General features: G+C 31.8%; 2 protein-coding genes across 4 annotated transcripts in view; one reads left to right on the plus strand and one right to left on the minus strand.

Annotated features, from left to right (window-relative positions):
* Nucleotides 1-3,265: 3,265 nt before the first annotated feature.
* Nucleotides 3,266-12,416, minus strand: LOC127727155 (MRG/MORF4L-binding protein-like). The gene is made up of 4 exons (XM_052234602.1): nucleotides 12,291-12,416; nucleotides 8,598-8,719; nucleotides 7,121-7,283; nucleotides 3,266-3,705 (listed from the first exon to the last, which is right to left on the minus strand). Exons 1-4 carry the CDS (start codon nucleotides 12,370-12,372, stop codon nucleotides 3,521-3,523), a joined length of 552 nt encoding a protein of 183 aa, XP_052090562.1. The 5' UTR covers nucleotides 12,373-12,416; the 3' UTR covers nucleotides 3,266-3,520.
* Nucleotides 12,417-12,597: 181 nt separating this feature from the next.
* LOC127727156 (probable ATP-dependent RNA helicase DDX53) overlaps nucleotides 12,598-14,992 on the plus strand; it is a 68,684-nt gene continuing 66,289 nt past the window's right edge. For all 3 annotated transcript variants that reach the window (XM_052234603.1, XM_052234605.1, XM_052234604.1), the window contains exon 1: nucleotides 12,598-12,850. In XM_052234603.1, coding sequence (XP_052090563.1) covers nucleotides 12,719-12,850 — 132 coding nt within the window. In that variant the 5' untranslated portion in view covers nucleotides 12,598-12,718. The remainder of the gene's footprint in view (nucleotides 12,851-14,992) is intronic.

The raw sequence follows: 14,992 nt of genomic DNA on the forward strand, positions 1-14,992 counted from the left end.
TTTTAGTAAATGTACAGGGTTTATTTTTGAAAGTAACATCATTTAAAAATTATATTTTTTTTATGTCCTTAATGCTATGAACTGAGAGATTAATGATTGCTTTTTTCAGGATATACTGCATAGAAATAATGCTTCTAAAATTAAGGAAGCACTATTTTTATTATTTTGAGAAATCCAACCCCTGCAAAATGATATAACTATTGCAAAAATTTTGGAATTTACAGTATAATAATGATAGCCCTTTGTCTCAGTTGTATCTATATGAAAATAAGAATTTGGTAGGATTGTCAATGATACAACTATCCACCAGAGACCAAATGACATAGATGTAGGCAAGTATAGGTCACCATGCAGCCTTCTATAGTTGATTTTCTTTTAACAGTTTTAGTACATATACAGGGTTTAGTTTTGAAAGTCCTGTCAGTTAAAAATCGTATTTTTTTATGTCCATAATGCTATAAACTGCTAAATCTGACTTTTAATTTTGTTCACATTTAATTGTTTATTGTTGGTATTTTTTTTACTGATAACAACATGCACCATATAATTGTTATTTTAAATGTCTTGTTTTATTTGTTATAAATTGCTTTTATTTTTAAAAATCATAATTATTTACGTGACAGATCATTTGTAAATATCTCATTTGTAATGTCATTATTAAATTTGTTGGTATAATGTAAAAATATATGTACTTCATAAAAAACAATAAAATATGTGTAATTATATTAAATCTAGAATTTGGAACTTATAGGCAAAAGTTGAACCGGTGACTCTACAAATTTGCCATGCAGATTTGGTGGCATTAATTACCATTGAATCATGAAATTGAGTAGTGCAATACGTCTTTAGCCTTGGCTTCTATTTTCGCATAGTCAAAGCTAAACACAGTATTATTCTATAAGTATTAAACAGTACTGCTTTAATGCTATGGGTCATCTTGGTCTTCTAAGGTATGAGCCCTTGTATAGATCATTGTTAAAACTACCAGCAACTAATTAGATGAAGAACAGCAATAAAAATATTGTGTACAACAAATATAACAAGATGTACTTGTGCTTAGCATACCTCACTCTTAATTCAAAGTATTCATAAAAAGGAAGTAGGTTTCCAATAGATCTGAAAAGCAATCACACAATATATAACTCATCACTGACAAGCAGCTGACCAAATATGAAGTCATTCTGTTCAGTAGTACCTCAGAAAAGTGACGAAATATCTGTTGAAAGGACAAGGTGATTGCAGTTTAGCCCTAGAATGGGGATATAATAATACCATTGAACCTCATTGTGTCGAACTCGGTGGTGTCGAAAACTTGGATGAGTCGAATTAATTTCTCGGTCCTGGTAATATTCCTGTTTGATCAATGCCTTTAAACTCTGATGAGTCGAACTCGGTTGATTCAAATTCTCAGTTAAGTCGAGTAAATTCCAGAGTTTCGTCGATGCAAAATTAATGTAAATTGACACATGTCTTGAAGTTGAAAATCATAAATTTTGAAAAATGCAGTCTTAAAGATAAAATTCAAATCAGATGTTTTTCTTATGTAACTGATCATTTTCATAAGTTTACTTGTTTATATAACAGTTCAACATGTTTATGGCGACTGGTGATTAACATCTTGGTTGATTGTCCAAGCGGATCTTAAGTTTGCTCAACATATCTCACCTATTATAAAAACGAAACGAATTTAAATGACCCAAGTCAAGATTACATGAATCGGTAGAATTAATATCCATTAATTACAATAATCAAAAGGATTAAGACAATTATGACAAATTTACAATAATTAAATTCAAAGCAGACGACCTTCATCAGTGATCTTTCAGGACTTGTTTCGTTCCATGAGTGAATCCGTAATTTATAGTGACTGACCTTTGTAAATATTTGGCCTATTGATTTTATTTGTGAATGTTTTTTATCTGTACTTTGTGTGTTAAATTATAATGATGGATCAAAAAAATATGGAGCTTGAAAACATAATTGTAAATTGTCATATCGAAAAAAAAATCCAACTGTTCAATTTGTTTCATACCGTCTTTCATGCATTTCAAATTTATGAAGCCATACTCTACCTCGGATGAGTCGAACCTCGGATAAGTTGAATTCTTTTGTCCGGTCCCTTTAACTTCGACTAAGCAAGGTTTAACTGTAATAGATAACGACTGAAAGAGGTTGTCACTCAAAATTTACACAAAAGGGAAGATACTAAGAGGGAGGAGGGAGAAGTGAAATATAAAACAGGATTACCAGATAAAATGTCTGCTTGCAGAATGCTCATTAAATTATTTAAAGTTTAAAGCAACTTCATCAATATGAATAAGAGAAGATGTGGGGTAAATGTCAATGAGACAGTTACCAAATAACAAACAAAACAAAAGACATCTAGAGGTCAACAATATAGCCTTAAACAAACAAACTGCTGGTAACCTTGATTTTAATTATACCCCACCCAATTTTTGCGTTCGGTATAATGTTTTTGACCCGTTTCTTAGTCCTGTTCTTGTCATCACAACTCCTCTGAAACCACACAACAGAATGTCATGAAACTTTATAGATAATAAGGTCATACTATGTAGACTTGCATATCGACTGGAAATTATGATTCAATTTTTTTATCTAGGAGTTATGCCCCTTTGCACTTATTGGCCTCAATATACTACTGCAACAGTTTGTCATCGCAACTCCACTGAAACTACACAACAGAATTTCATGAAACTTTGTAGATAATAAGGACATATTATGTAGATGTGCATATCGACAGGAAATTATGATTCATTTTTTTTCTAGGAGTTATGCCCCTTTGAACTTATTGGCCACAATATACTACAGTCCGTCAGTCCTATTCTTTTCATCGCTACTCCTCTGAAACCACACCACAGAATTTCATGAAACTTTGTAGATAATAAGGACATACTATGTAGACGTGTATATCGACAGGAAATTATGATTCATTTTTTTTTCTATGAGTTATGCCCCTTTGCACTGATTGGCCTCAATATACTACTGCAACAGTTTGTCATCCATACTCCTCTGAATCCACACAACAGAATTCCCTGAAACTTTGAAGATAATAAGGAAATAATATGTTGATGTGCATATCCACAAGAAAAAAATATAAGTTGACTTTTGTAGGAGTTATGAGTCTTTGAACTTAGGAATCTAGCGAGATTTTGTTTGCCCACTGACAATGTGGGGGCGTGGGGTATGTGAGCGTGCTCACAAAGGTTCTTCAATTTATTCATACATCAATACAGGAATGCATGTATACAAATAAAAATATTTTAATCCTGTTAATGAATTTTCAAAATGGTACAAAATAGGCAGAATTCTTTTCCCTTTCAAAGAAAATATATGTTCATAAAAATTATCAATTCATTTGTGTGCCTTGTTATATAGCTTCTTCATTAACAAACTCATTCTGTGTAATGAAAAATGTCTACCAGTTATTTAGCTCTCTGTCTGGCTACTCATCATTTAACCAGAGTACAATGGTCATGTAATTCGTCAGTGTTACGATCATTTATCTTCTCCTCTTTGTAGCTGGAGTATCAGGTGTATTGGCAGGACTTGCTTGTGATGATGGTGTATGTCTGGTTCTCTTTCTCTTTGGAGAGTTCTCTGGTGTATTTGCATGTACAACATTACTAGTATGTTTATTTTCAAAATGTTTACTTTCTGATTTATCTGTTTTACTTGTCTTCAGGGCTGAAATGACAGAGTAAATATACATTAAAAAATCAATGCATTAAAGTAATGGCATAATATTAACACCTACAAATTATCCACAAAATATGCTCAATATAGAATAAAAGAGCTTAAACAGGAGTTAAAAAATATTCACAGCAATTTCTAGCAAAAGTTTTTGACTCAAAATGGTTACAAATAATGAAAACAATTATCATTCACACATCATTCAAATAAATGGAGAATGTGTCCATGGGACACAGATGATGCCACCGCTTGCATATAACGTTATAAAGGGCATAACTCTAGAACAGTAAAAAGTGATGTCACCAAAATTCAAACTTGATCTGTGTTTTGTGGTAATAAGCATTGTGTATACCGGGAAGGTCCATAACATTTGGTTGAGGCAAACTAAAGTTAGAAAATGGAAACTAATTTTGGGACATACGGATGAACAAGGGTAACACTTAATGCCCCCTCCGCTGCAGCGGGGGCATAAAAATATCTTTTACTAATATAAACCAATATTCATACTACGGTCAGTGGATGAAATGACTACCGGTAATAATAATACTAATATGTCTTCTACTATGTGGTGGTGAGGGACAAAAAATATGCATCTAATTCTAAGGTAAATTTATCCATACTTAATTATATTGTACAATCTTAGAACTATTTTGTCAGAGAAAATACTCAAAATTGTAAATGCTTTCTAAACTAAAATCCTGTTTTACGGGTCTTTGAATGAAATTTATCATCATGGAAATGTGGTAAAAAATAGGACCAAAAATTTGAAAAGGGTTCCACTGATCCCTGGGTAAATCTGTAAGGTTGATGCATTTTTCCATTAGATGCTATTTCTTATCTTATCACCTTGAAGAATCTTCCGTCCATGCTGAATAACATTCCATGAAGGTTTGATTAAGTTATTGATATCTTAAAAATTTGATCCCAGTATGTGTGTTAATGTTAACTGCCAAAAAACTAAGTCCATTTTTGAATAAAGTATGAATTTTTCTCTGCATACTGTCTTATGATAAGAATCAAAGAGCTGAAAGCTCTAAGTAAAAATGACGCCATTGTCTCTCATATTGGGATATTTTTGATGCAAGTCTTGATTTTTACTTAATTTACCTACTGAATCTTAGGCGACGTTTCAGTTTATGGTAGGTAGGGTGACTGATAGAATAGATATGAATTGTTTCCACAATCTATAGCGTTTTTATTTGTTTGTCAAGATATATATATATATGTGTGTGAAGTGAAAATAACTACTAGTTGTTCTGCTGTACAAAGAAATAGCTCAAGACTACCTGAACAATCTACAATATTCAAAGTAATATGTGAATTTGTTTCCCTTATTTGTAGAATTATTTAACAAAATGATTATGAAGAGCCTGTAGTAAGAAAGCTCTTATACCCAACATAGTCCTTATTCAAGAGATAAGTTACAGGTGACCTAGTGACATAATCACATTGTTATTTCAGTTACCTAAACATGATCAATTTCTGTAGATTTAGACAATAGTATTGTTATACTAGTTTCACAATTACAAACAAAGTGACACCATTTATACAACTTAATTTCATTGAGAAGAGCCTGTAGTAAGCAAGCTTACACTGAAATCTTAAAATGACAACATAAATTATTGCAAAATTATTTTTTTTCAAATGACTTAATGTTTAGTACCGTAGTCATTTATTTCAAATAATTGACCCGTAATAAAATAAGGAGATGGGGTGTGATTGCCAATGATATAAGAGTCTGATGTACTATCTACCAGAGTCCAAATAATGTGGCTGTTGGCAGTTATGTCACTTTCAGACCTCAACAATGTACCAAACCGGTTTATTGTTTTCAGGTACCACAGGAAAAAGAGGAGTTATGGCCAGGTGCTGCCAGGATTTAAAACTATTAGAATTACACAGTTTTGTCTGCATTCAGAGAAAATTTCATGGTGTAAACACAGCCATTTTTGTTGGTGTATTTTAGATGAACCTTAAAGGTGGATTATCAGATTATTGGTCACAGGAATATTAAAGTGATTGTTGACTTTTCAAATATAAAAATATGCACAAAGAAGGAAATATATCTGATACCTTGTGAAAATAAAAAGATAGAACATTGTACTTTAATTGATTTGGTAATTTAATTTCAATATATAAATAAATAATCGTGGTTTAGAGGTTTTTACACGATCACAATCGTGCAATCGTGACAAGGGGTCAAAATCGAGTATTTCACGCCTGAATCGTGCAAGATGGCAGGTATGACAGGTTAAGAAATTAAAGAATGAAAATTACAAATTTGATTCTGCTCCAGTTGTATTTCCAACAATACGATTGAAAATTGTCTGACGCCCACGAAGGTTAATGCCCGCAATTTTTACACAACAAGACATATTGAAGGGAGACAACACCATCTGTTATTTTAAAATGTACATTTGCAACGCTGGAGTTGTCTTTCTTTTACCAATGTATGAAGGGAAAACGGTACTATTACATTTTCCCAGCATTAGGTTGGCCTTTTGTGTACCCAAGGCAGGTGAAGGAAGTCAAATTAGGAGCGCTGTGATTGGATGTAAGGGTACAATATATTTTTTTATTTATCTATGAATAACTGCAGTGTGTATATTTACAATATAAATTTTAAAACCTATTGAAATATTTTCTAGAGAATTATTCGAAAAGGCTTCCAAAATTTCATAAATTTGGTGTAAAATGACGGTGGGCATGGATAACATAAACAAGCTCCGTTGGAAATTGGTCATGATACTATTTGGCTTCAATTTTTGAAATAGAATAATAAAGTTCTAACAAAACACATAACTGTTTTATCCAGGTTTTTACTATAAAAAGTGGTAAATTTAGAAAATGTTAGTATTGTCGCCTATGGCAGAATAAATAGTACCGTTTTCCCTGAACTAACATTCACTTTAAGTATGTAAAATACGGAACCGAGTTCGGAATGCGGGTTTTCTAAAAAATGCTTCTGTCCAAGTTTCAAAAAGATCCATAAACAATAAAGGTTTGACAAAGTTACTGATGTTTAAAAAAAAACTTGAACAACAGAATGAACCTTTATGGTGTCGGCTGCAGCTAGAATGTAGGATTGCTGTGTCTTGGCTGTTGCATCTAGACAAAATTTAGCAGGCTTTACAAAAAGAGGTCAACATATCATCTTCAACAAATGACAAGAGTATGTCAAGTAATAAATAGTTCACAAAAAAGAAATGAAAATATATGACTGTACGGTTTCTTTATTTCAGCTGTATAATAATTGTCTACTTAAATTGTCAGGTAATCTATGTTAAGAGGAGTTTAATAAAACAGAATCATTGTCTTGTATCCTGGTGTATTTATTCATTGTGATATAAGTGTTTACTTCACATCACAATTTCATCCTAAACTTAAAGTTCTATAAAAATAAACATACAGCTATTACTGTGTGTTTCTTTTTCTGTCTTCAGTTCAGTTTTATTGTCATCATTTTTAGTTGGATTTCTAGAGAAAGCTTTATGTAAGAATTCTTTGTAGTCATCTTCAGGTAGGGAGAAGTCAGTTTCTTTGTTAGGAAAGGGTAATATTTCAGATTCATTCTGGAAAAAAATAACATATTGTTTAGGTTATTGTATTAAGACTATAACTTATGATTATTTTTTTCACTAGCAAACAACAAGACTGAACATGTTGAAATGACTTACCTGCTTTACTGATTATGTCTACTAAAGGTCTTACTTTGTGTATTGCAAAAACTTAATATTATCAGTAATCCATGTAAATGAGGTCAAGGTCAGATGAACTGTGTCAAACAGACATGAAAATTCAATATATTTACTAAATACAAAATAAATTTATAGTAATCTGGCATATATATATATTAAAAGTCTTAATTGAAAACAACGTTCAAACCTATGATTGCGTTGGATAAAAACCGCAATTTTTATACGTGTGCATGTAAAACAAATTTCGTGGTAGAGGGGTCTAAATACAGCACAAACAACAATTTCCGAAGACCAAAAAAAGTGAAAAAGTCTATTTTAACAAAACGCATTTGACTAACAGGTCGAACAACTGATGTTCTTAAACCCTGCTGACTGCCATTGGGGATTGCCAAATAAATTGATCACCAGATCTAACAAATTGAATCTTAATATTAAGTTAATACCAAACAGAAAACAATAAACTTGTGGAAAAGATGGTATACCACAAACATGAGGTGCAAAAATTTGTACACCGGATTTCGACAATTAATGTCTCTTCAGTGATGTTAGGGATCGAAACGGTATTTGGAAGGCCATATAATTTACCTCAATTTAGGAAAGACTCTTGAATTTTAAATAGTCGAAATAGGATGAACAGATCATATAAACCTGAAGGAAAATATAATACAAGCCCAAACGAAAAAATATATAAAAGTCTAAATTGAAAACAACGTTCAAACCTATGATTGTGTTGGATAAAAACCGCAATTTTTATACGTGTGCATGTAAAACAAATTTCGTGGTAGAGGGGTCTAAATATATATATATCTGAATGTTAATAAGTTTTTTAAGAATTTACATTAATTACTGTAAATTCAACATTTATTTAAGGGATACTAATTTTGGTGCATTTCTTTGATAACGGTATGGCAAAAATTTAAATGTTGATCAAAATGCTAAATTTTTTGTAAGCTTGTATGCAGCATTGATAAAACCAATGTTTTCTCTCCCATGAAAATGTGTACCCATGGAAATAAATGAATCCACATATTTGATAAAGCATTTGCACAAATTATAATGAACATGAATATAAAAGAGGGCCAACTATAAATCTATCTTTTTTGTGAAAGGTATATTTGTCATGAATCTTGGTTGCTAGTTTTTTTTATAGTAGTATTTGTAGATAAATAATAGAATAAGAGTATTTACCAAAGCATGTAAATCATACATGACACCAAGATGTTTCCATATCTGTCCAGCTGTTATTTTTTTCTGGCTGATATTGTTCAGTTTTTCGTGTATAAGAGCTAACTGAAAGTATCTATTGACCCCTAAAAAAAAGAAAATAATTCAGCATAAATTACAAAATCAATCACCTCTCTCATTCATATATATTGATGTTTATCATAAATGCTTTTAATATGTTGAAGTAAGGTCATTTAATTATTTTTTTTAGCTTAAATCAAAATTGTCCATCTTTCAATCAATTCATACCAAATTCAATGCAAATTTTTTTCTTCTAAATACTGGTAATTGTATTTTTAGTAGGCACATATACTTAGTATACTATGATGTGAAATAATCACCTTGACCATGACTGAATGGAACATAATATGCATGTCCCCTTTATTCAAGCCATAAAATTGCGAGATTTCTACATGTACATGTACGTCCTCCACAAAATTTGACACCAAAGAAGCATTTTGAGGTTGTAAGCCAATGTAAGGTTGTTGCAAAATTTTAATTACATGTATTTCACGTTACCTTATGATGAACCTTAACAGAATAAAATTGATAACACTCCATCTGTTATTCCCAAGATTGCCGGACATTGGGCAAAGGCCAGTAAAAGTTGGTTTGGTCCAGTTAAGTGAGATGCATTACTGTCTGGACCAAATGACCAATAAAATTTTTGATTTTGTCCAAATCATACATGTATGTGTAAAAAAAAGTCTGGTTTAGTTAAGAAAAGAGAGGCGAAAGATACTAAAGGGACATTCAAACTCATAAGTCAAAAATAAACTCACGTCATGGCTAAAAAATAAAAACTAAAGACAAACAGACAAACAGACAAACAGACAAATAACAGTACACAAAACACAACAAAGAAAACTAAAGACTTAGCAACACCAACCCATCAAAAACTGGGGGTGATCTCAGGTGCTCTGAAGGGTAAGCAGATCCTGCTCCACATGTGACACCCTTCGTGTTGCTCATGTTAGTATAAACCTGGTGAAAAGACTAATTCGGTAGGTCACCAGTCAGGGATATAATTCTATAGGGTTATTAGAGAAAATATCTTGCATGTGTTATTACAGACACTTTCATGAATTGTCTACTCTTTATTCCTTAAATTTTCTAAATCTGTAGTAACATATGTTTGTTATTTGTTAAATAAATCATAAATATTTTAATTTTGAGTGGGCACTTAGGAATTCTTGAATCTTTGCGCAGAAAATAAACCTTGATAACTAATTTTGAATTAAATTAATACATTTTTCATCAACCATGGTAAATCAATGAGACAAAGCTTTTAAGGGATAAACTTAGCTGTAATAACAAGGCTTAGTTATTAAAGGCATGTAACTTATTATATGAGACACTAGGGAATTACTGGGAAGTTTGTGCAGAACCTCATTACATGCTCCGATCATTATTTCTTACAATAAATTAAAATACAATGTGATTAAGCATGATGTATGTGTGAGCAAAGGCTTTGAAGTGATGTAGAGAAGCTGTAATAACACCCTTTAGTTATTACAGGAATATTTTTTCTGTAATAACGTAGGTGTACTATGCATGATTGGCAAATTATGAACTTTTATATCTTTCTTTAGTTTAGTATACATAAAGACAATAATAATATCAATAGAACTTGTATGCATTTTAACAAAACAAATGATGTATATTGGCCCTTTGAAACATGTAACATACATATGTTATCACAGTTTTTTGATTTTTTAGTCCACAATAACAACATACCTGCCAACTTTTGAAAATCCCTATGGGGGTTTTAGTGCGCGACAACAATTTCAAAGGTCACAATTCTTTGCGACATTTTTTGCACGTGCTGTTTTGTGGTCTAGAAAAGGTGTCATATTTGTATGATGAGCTTACAAGCTTTTTTCTTCTGTTTATTTGCATGGTTCTAGTTATTATATCAGTAGAAAAGATGAACATGTAGCTAGAATACAAGGATTTATTTTCTTGTGTAAGAATATTAAATGATTGTTGACTTTTCCAATTTAAAATTATGCACAAAGAAGGACATTTATTTGTTCCTTGTGGAAAATAAAGAATAGGACATTGTACTTTAAATGATTTGGTAATTTAATTTAATACAAAAATGACAACTGTAGTATATGATATGTTACAGCAAGTGTAATGTCAATAAGTTAGTGAATAAACTACTTTTTATTATCTTTATGGTAGTACTGCATCATTGAATTTTGTCAATCAGCCATGTTTTTATTCTGAAGCTGTGTAAGAACCTCCTTGCAGATGAAAATTCACCTGTCATGTTTATTGAGTTTACAATTCTGACTAACACACAGAGGAATAAAACACAAGTTCAAAATCTAGCATGTCCCAATAATCTTGAGAGAAAATATTTTTGATAATCGTATTAAATTTTAAACCTGGTACCTTTTGTTAGCTATTATTCGTATGTTTCTCTGTCCTATATGTTCTCCCATTTATTTGTATTGTAGTCCTGTCATGTAATGTTGTCATTTTATTGTTATATTTAACATTGCCATAAAAGCGGGAGGTTAGGCTAGCCACAAAACCAGGTTCAACCCACCAGTTTTTTTCTTAAAATGTCCTGTACCAAGTCAGGAAAATGGCCATTGTTATTTTATAGTTCGTTTCTGTGTGTGTTACATTTTAATGTTGTGTTTCTGTTATGTCGTAGTTCTCCTCTTATATTTGATGTGTTTCCCTCAGTTTTAGTTTGTAACCCGGATTTGTTTTTTTCTCAATCGTTTTATGAATTTCGAACAGCGGTATACTACTGTTGCCTTTATTTTTGATTGGTTTATTGATTTGATCATGAGAAACACAGACTTTGATTGGCTGATCATGATTGTCTTCCATTGGGAACAGTTCAAAATCGGGAACAATCATATTTTTCGTGTAAATTTTCACAAAATCGTGTTTTAGAGGTTTTTTCACGATCACAATTGTGCAATCGTGACAAGGGGTCAAAATCATGTAGTACACGCCTAAATCGTGAAAGTTGGCAGGTATGTAACAAATGTATGTTATTTTTCTCTAATAACCCTATAGAGTTATACCCTTGACTGGTCACAATCGGGGAAAAGGGGACGGGATTGTAGTTATGACAATTGGAACATATCCGTTTGTGAAACAGATATTCCATGACGGACAACCAACTCGTGATGGTGTCTGTAAAAAGAATGGTTTATTGGACCAAATGTCCAGCTGAATTCTCAAAGACTTGTGGCGGCTAGCAAAACAAAAGCAAATTTTGACTACACCTTTCAATCATAGTGCAGTTATATAACAATGGCGGGTATCATTTGACGTTTGCAGAAGATAATATGATAATAGCAGGGATCATCTGACGATGGCAGAAGATAATTTTATGATGGCGGGGATTATTTGATGATGGTGGAAGATTATTTAACGATGGCAGTGCGCCATCATAAAATAGGTCATGGAGATTCCTAGTTTATGTACATATCCTTATTCACATAAACAGTTTTAACCACATTATTTCAAGATACTATTTTAATTTTACACTATTGGTACTGTTATAAGGGGAGATAAGTTCTCTAAGTTTTCCAAAGCAGTGATTTTTACTATATTTGGTGATTACTATAGGCTAGTTTCCTTTGAGTGTGCCATTAACAATGATTCGTATCTTCTCAACATCATTACCAACTGGTTTGTGTCCTCTCATGGCATGTAATAAATTAACTTCCAAATCTACACCCCAGACAATGTTCTCACTGTCCACCATTTTTAAATTATACTGGATCTTAATTAATACCCTTCCTTGCTCCTCCTTATAATTTATTTCAAACCAGTCTTTTCGTAGTTTCGTAGTTTAAATATCAACAATATGTTATCAAAATTATCAGCACGTCACTTAAAAGTTCAGTTAATAATATTTTTTTTATATAATCCATACATTGATGTATTATACTAAAAGCCTTTAAAAAAATTTCTAGCTCTGCTTGTTTCCATGTGGGAAATTTCAAAACTACTTTTGCTTTAAAACCTTTTACGTAAAGAACAAAATTTGAATGGAAATGTGTTGAGTTTTTTGTTTTATTCAAAGTTAATGTTCATTTTTTTAATTAACAATGTATGAAGAGGAGAACTGGGATGACGAAATAGCTGGTTTGCCTCCCAAACCTATGCCACAACATCCTGTGGTTAGACAAGAATGGAGACCATCATCTTCATCTTATTCAAGGGAACAAAAATCAAACACAGTATGCACTTGTAATCATCAAAATATACTGTTAACCAATGAACCCTCACTCCAAATTGCATCCATCTATGATACTTCTACTTTATTTTTCACACTATCTAGATTTGCAAGTATATATTGCCTTACTGATCATCTCATGATGTGACTAGGATACAATTGTACATAAATAAGTCACCATTAATTTAGGGGACAGAACAGTGTCTTCCACAATGAGACAGCTATGGTATGAAAGTGCAGTTTTGTCAATTAGTTTCATACCTCAATCCTCAATCTTGGAGGCCTGTTGGCACAAATTCATACAGATCAGTAGCAGACGACAAGTCCTAATTAAGATGACATCAACATCTAAAAGACAACTTTCAAAATCATGTATTTTCCCATATATTAACTTTGTCATAATGCTTATGTTATTACTTCATAGTAAGAACTGATTGTTCAATGACTTAATTTACAAGGATTAACCTTGGGTTAACTTGTTTTCTCGCTACCAGTTAGCAAATGGTTAGTACTAAACAAAATTGCTAAATTAACCTTTACGTTAAAATTAAATTAAATTAGAATAACAATATTCCTTAATAAATTTGAATTAAATGAGTTATCTTCCCTTTTGTGGCTTAGTTGGTAAAGAAAAATTTATATATAGATATAAGAAGATGTGGTATGAGTGCCATTGAGACAACTCTCCATCCAAGTCAAAATTTATAAAAGTAAATCATTATAGGTCAAAGTACGGTCTTCAACACGGAGCCTTGGCTCACACCGAACAGCAAGCTATAAAGGGCCCCAAAAATTACTAGTGTAAAACCATTCAAACGGGAAAACCAACGATCTAATCTATATAAAAAACGAGAAACAAGAAACACTTATGAACCACATTAACAAACGACAACTACTGAACATCAGATTCCTGACTTAGGACAGGTGCAAACAATTGCAGCGGGTTTAAACATTTTAATGGTACCAAACCTTCACCCTTATCTGAAACAATAGTGTAACATCACAACATAGATAGACACACTATAAAATGTCAATTGAAATGACTTAATTCAATCAAAAGACATATTAACACCAGTGAACATACAACTGACTGTGCGGTATGGGCTTTGCTCATTGTTGAAGGCTGTACGGTGACCTATAGTTGTTAATTTCTGTGTCATTTGGTCTCTTTTGGAGAGTTGTCTCATTGGCAATCATACCACATCTTCTTTTTTATATACACTGAACAAATAAATTTGATCTATGATACAATGTAAATACAAAATAAATAAACTAAGGGAAGAATAATTAAAGTAACATGTTATACCGCTGTGAAATGTTAACCAATTTAAGAAAAACAATATGCTTGAACAAAAATATCAGCCATTTGCAATTACTTTAAACACAGGTAAATGAAAATAATTTTGCTGTCATTTATAACAGTTATCATGGTTAATATTATCAGATAAAACACATTATTTTATCCAATTAAATGAACAGTCATACAAATGCATTCCTCTCTCAAATTTGCATATTTCATTTAGGATCTAGAACTATTGTTTTCTGCTATTTTCATGAGCACGGACCGTGCAAGACCCTCTTAGGTAGTCAAGGTCGTTAAACACCCCCTAGTAGCATGAGTAGTATTTCCATGATTGTGCAATCGAAGATGGCGAAAGACACCCAATCTCCTGAAAGAACAACATTTTAAAATTTGATTATGAGCATTCAAGAACTGTTTTAAAAGCTTGCTTTTTTTAAATATCTCGTTATTTCATTTTGATTACCTTTGTTCAAAATGAATGAAATAGTAAAATGTAGTGTTTTTTTTTTGTTTTTGTTTCATGGAGTATTTGAAAGTTAAATGACTTGGTTTTCTTTATGTCCACACTTTATAATTATATTAATCCAGTAGACATGATTATCATTTCAGATTTGAACTTCATAAGTGATTAAGTCAATCGATTGAATTTAACCCAACCTCTGCAAAAGTTTCCTTGCATTCATTGACAAACTATGTCATTGAGATATACAATGTATAGTGCTAGATAAAACCATATTTTTAAAGCGCTGTATTTTACAGATTACATAATAATAATTCTCATTGATCTATCAGAGTACAAATTTTTTTTCTCTTCAGTTAATTAAAACAAAATTAAGGAGACTT

Source organism: Mytilus californianus, unplaced genomic scaffold, assembly GCF_021869535.1.
Source record: "Mytilus californianus isolate M0D057914Y unplaced genomic scaffold, xbMytCali1.0.p SCAF_19, whole genome shotgun sequence".
NCBI classification, from domain to species: domain Eukaryota; kingdom Metazoa; phylum Mollusca; class Bivalvia; order Mytilida; family Mytilidae; genus Mytilus; species Mytilus californianus.

Excerpts from the sequence above, each read along its gene's own strand:
- LOC127727155 (XM_052234602.1), bottom strand. The coding sequence starts at position 12,372 with ATGGTGGACAGTGAGAACATTGTCTGGGGTGTAGATTTGGAAGTTAAT. Across the intron at positions 7,284-8,597 it reads TGTATGATTTACATGCTTTG|AATGAATCTGAAATATTACC; the intron begins GTAAATACTCTT and ends ATTTTTTTCCAG. Across the intron at positions 3,706-7,120 it reads AGAAACACACAGTAATAGCT|CCCTGAAGACAAGTAAAACA; the intron begins GTATGTTTATTT and ends CTGTCATTTCAG.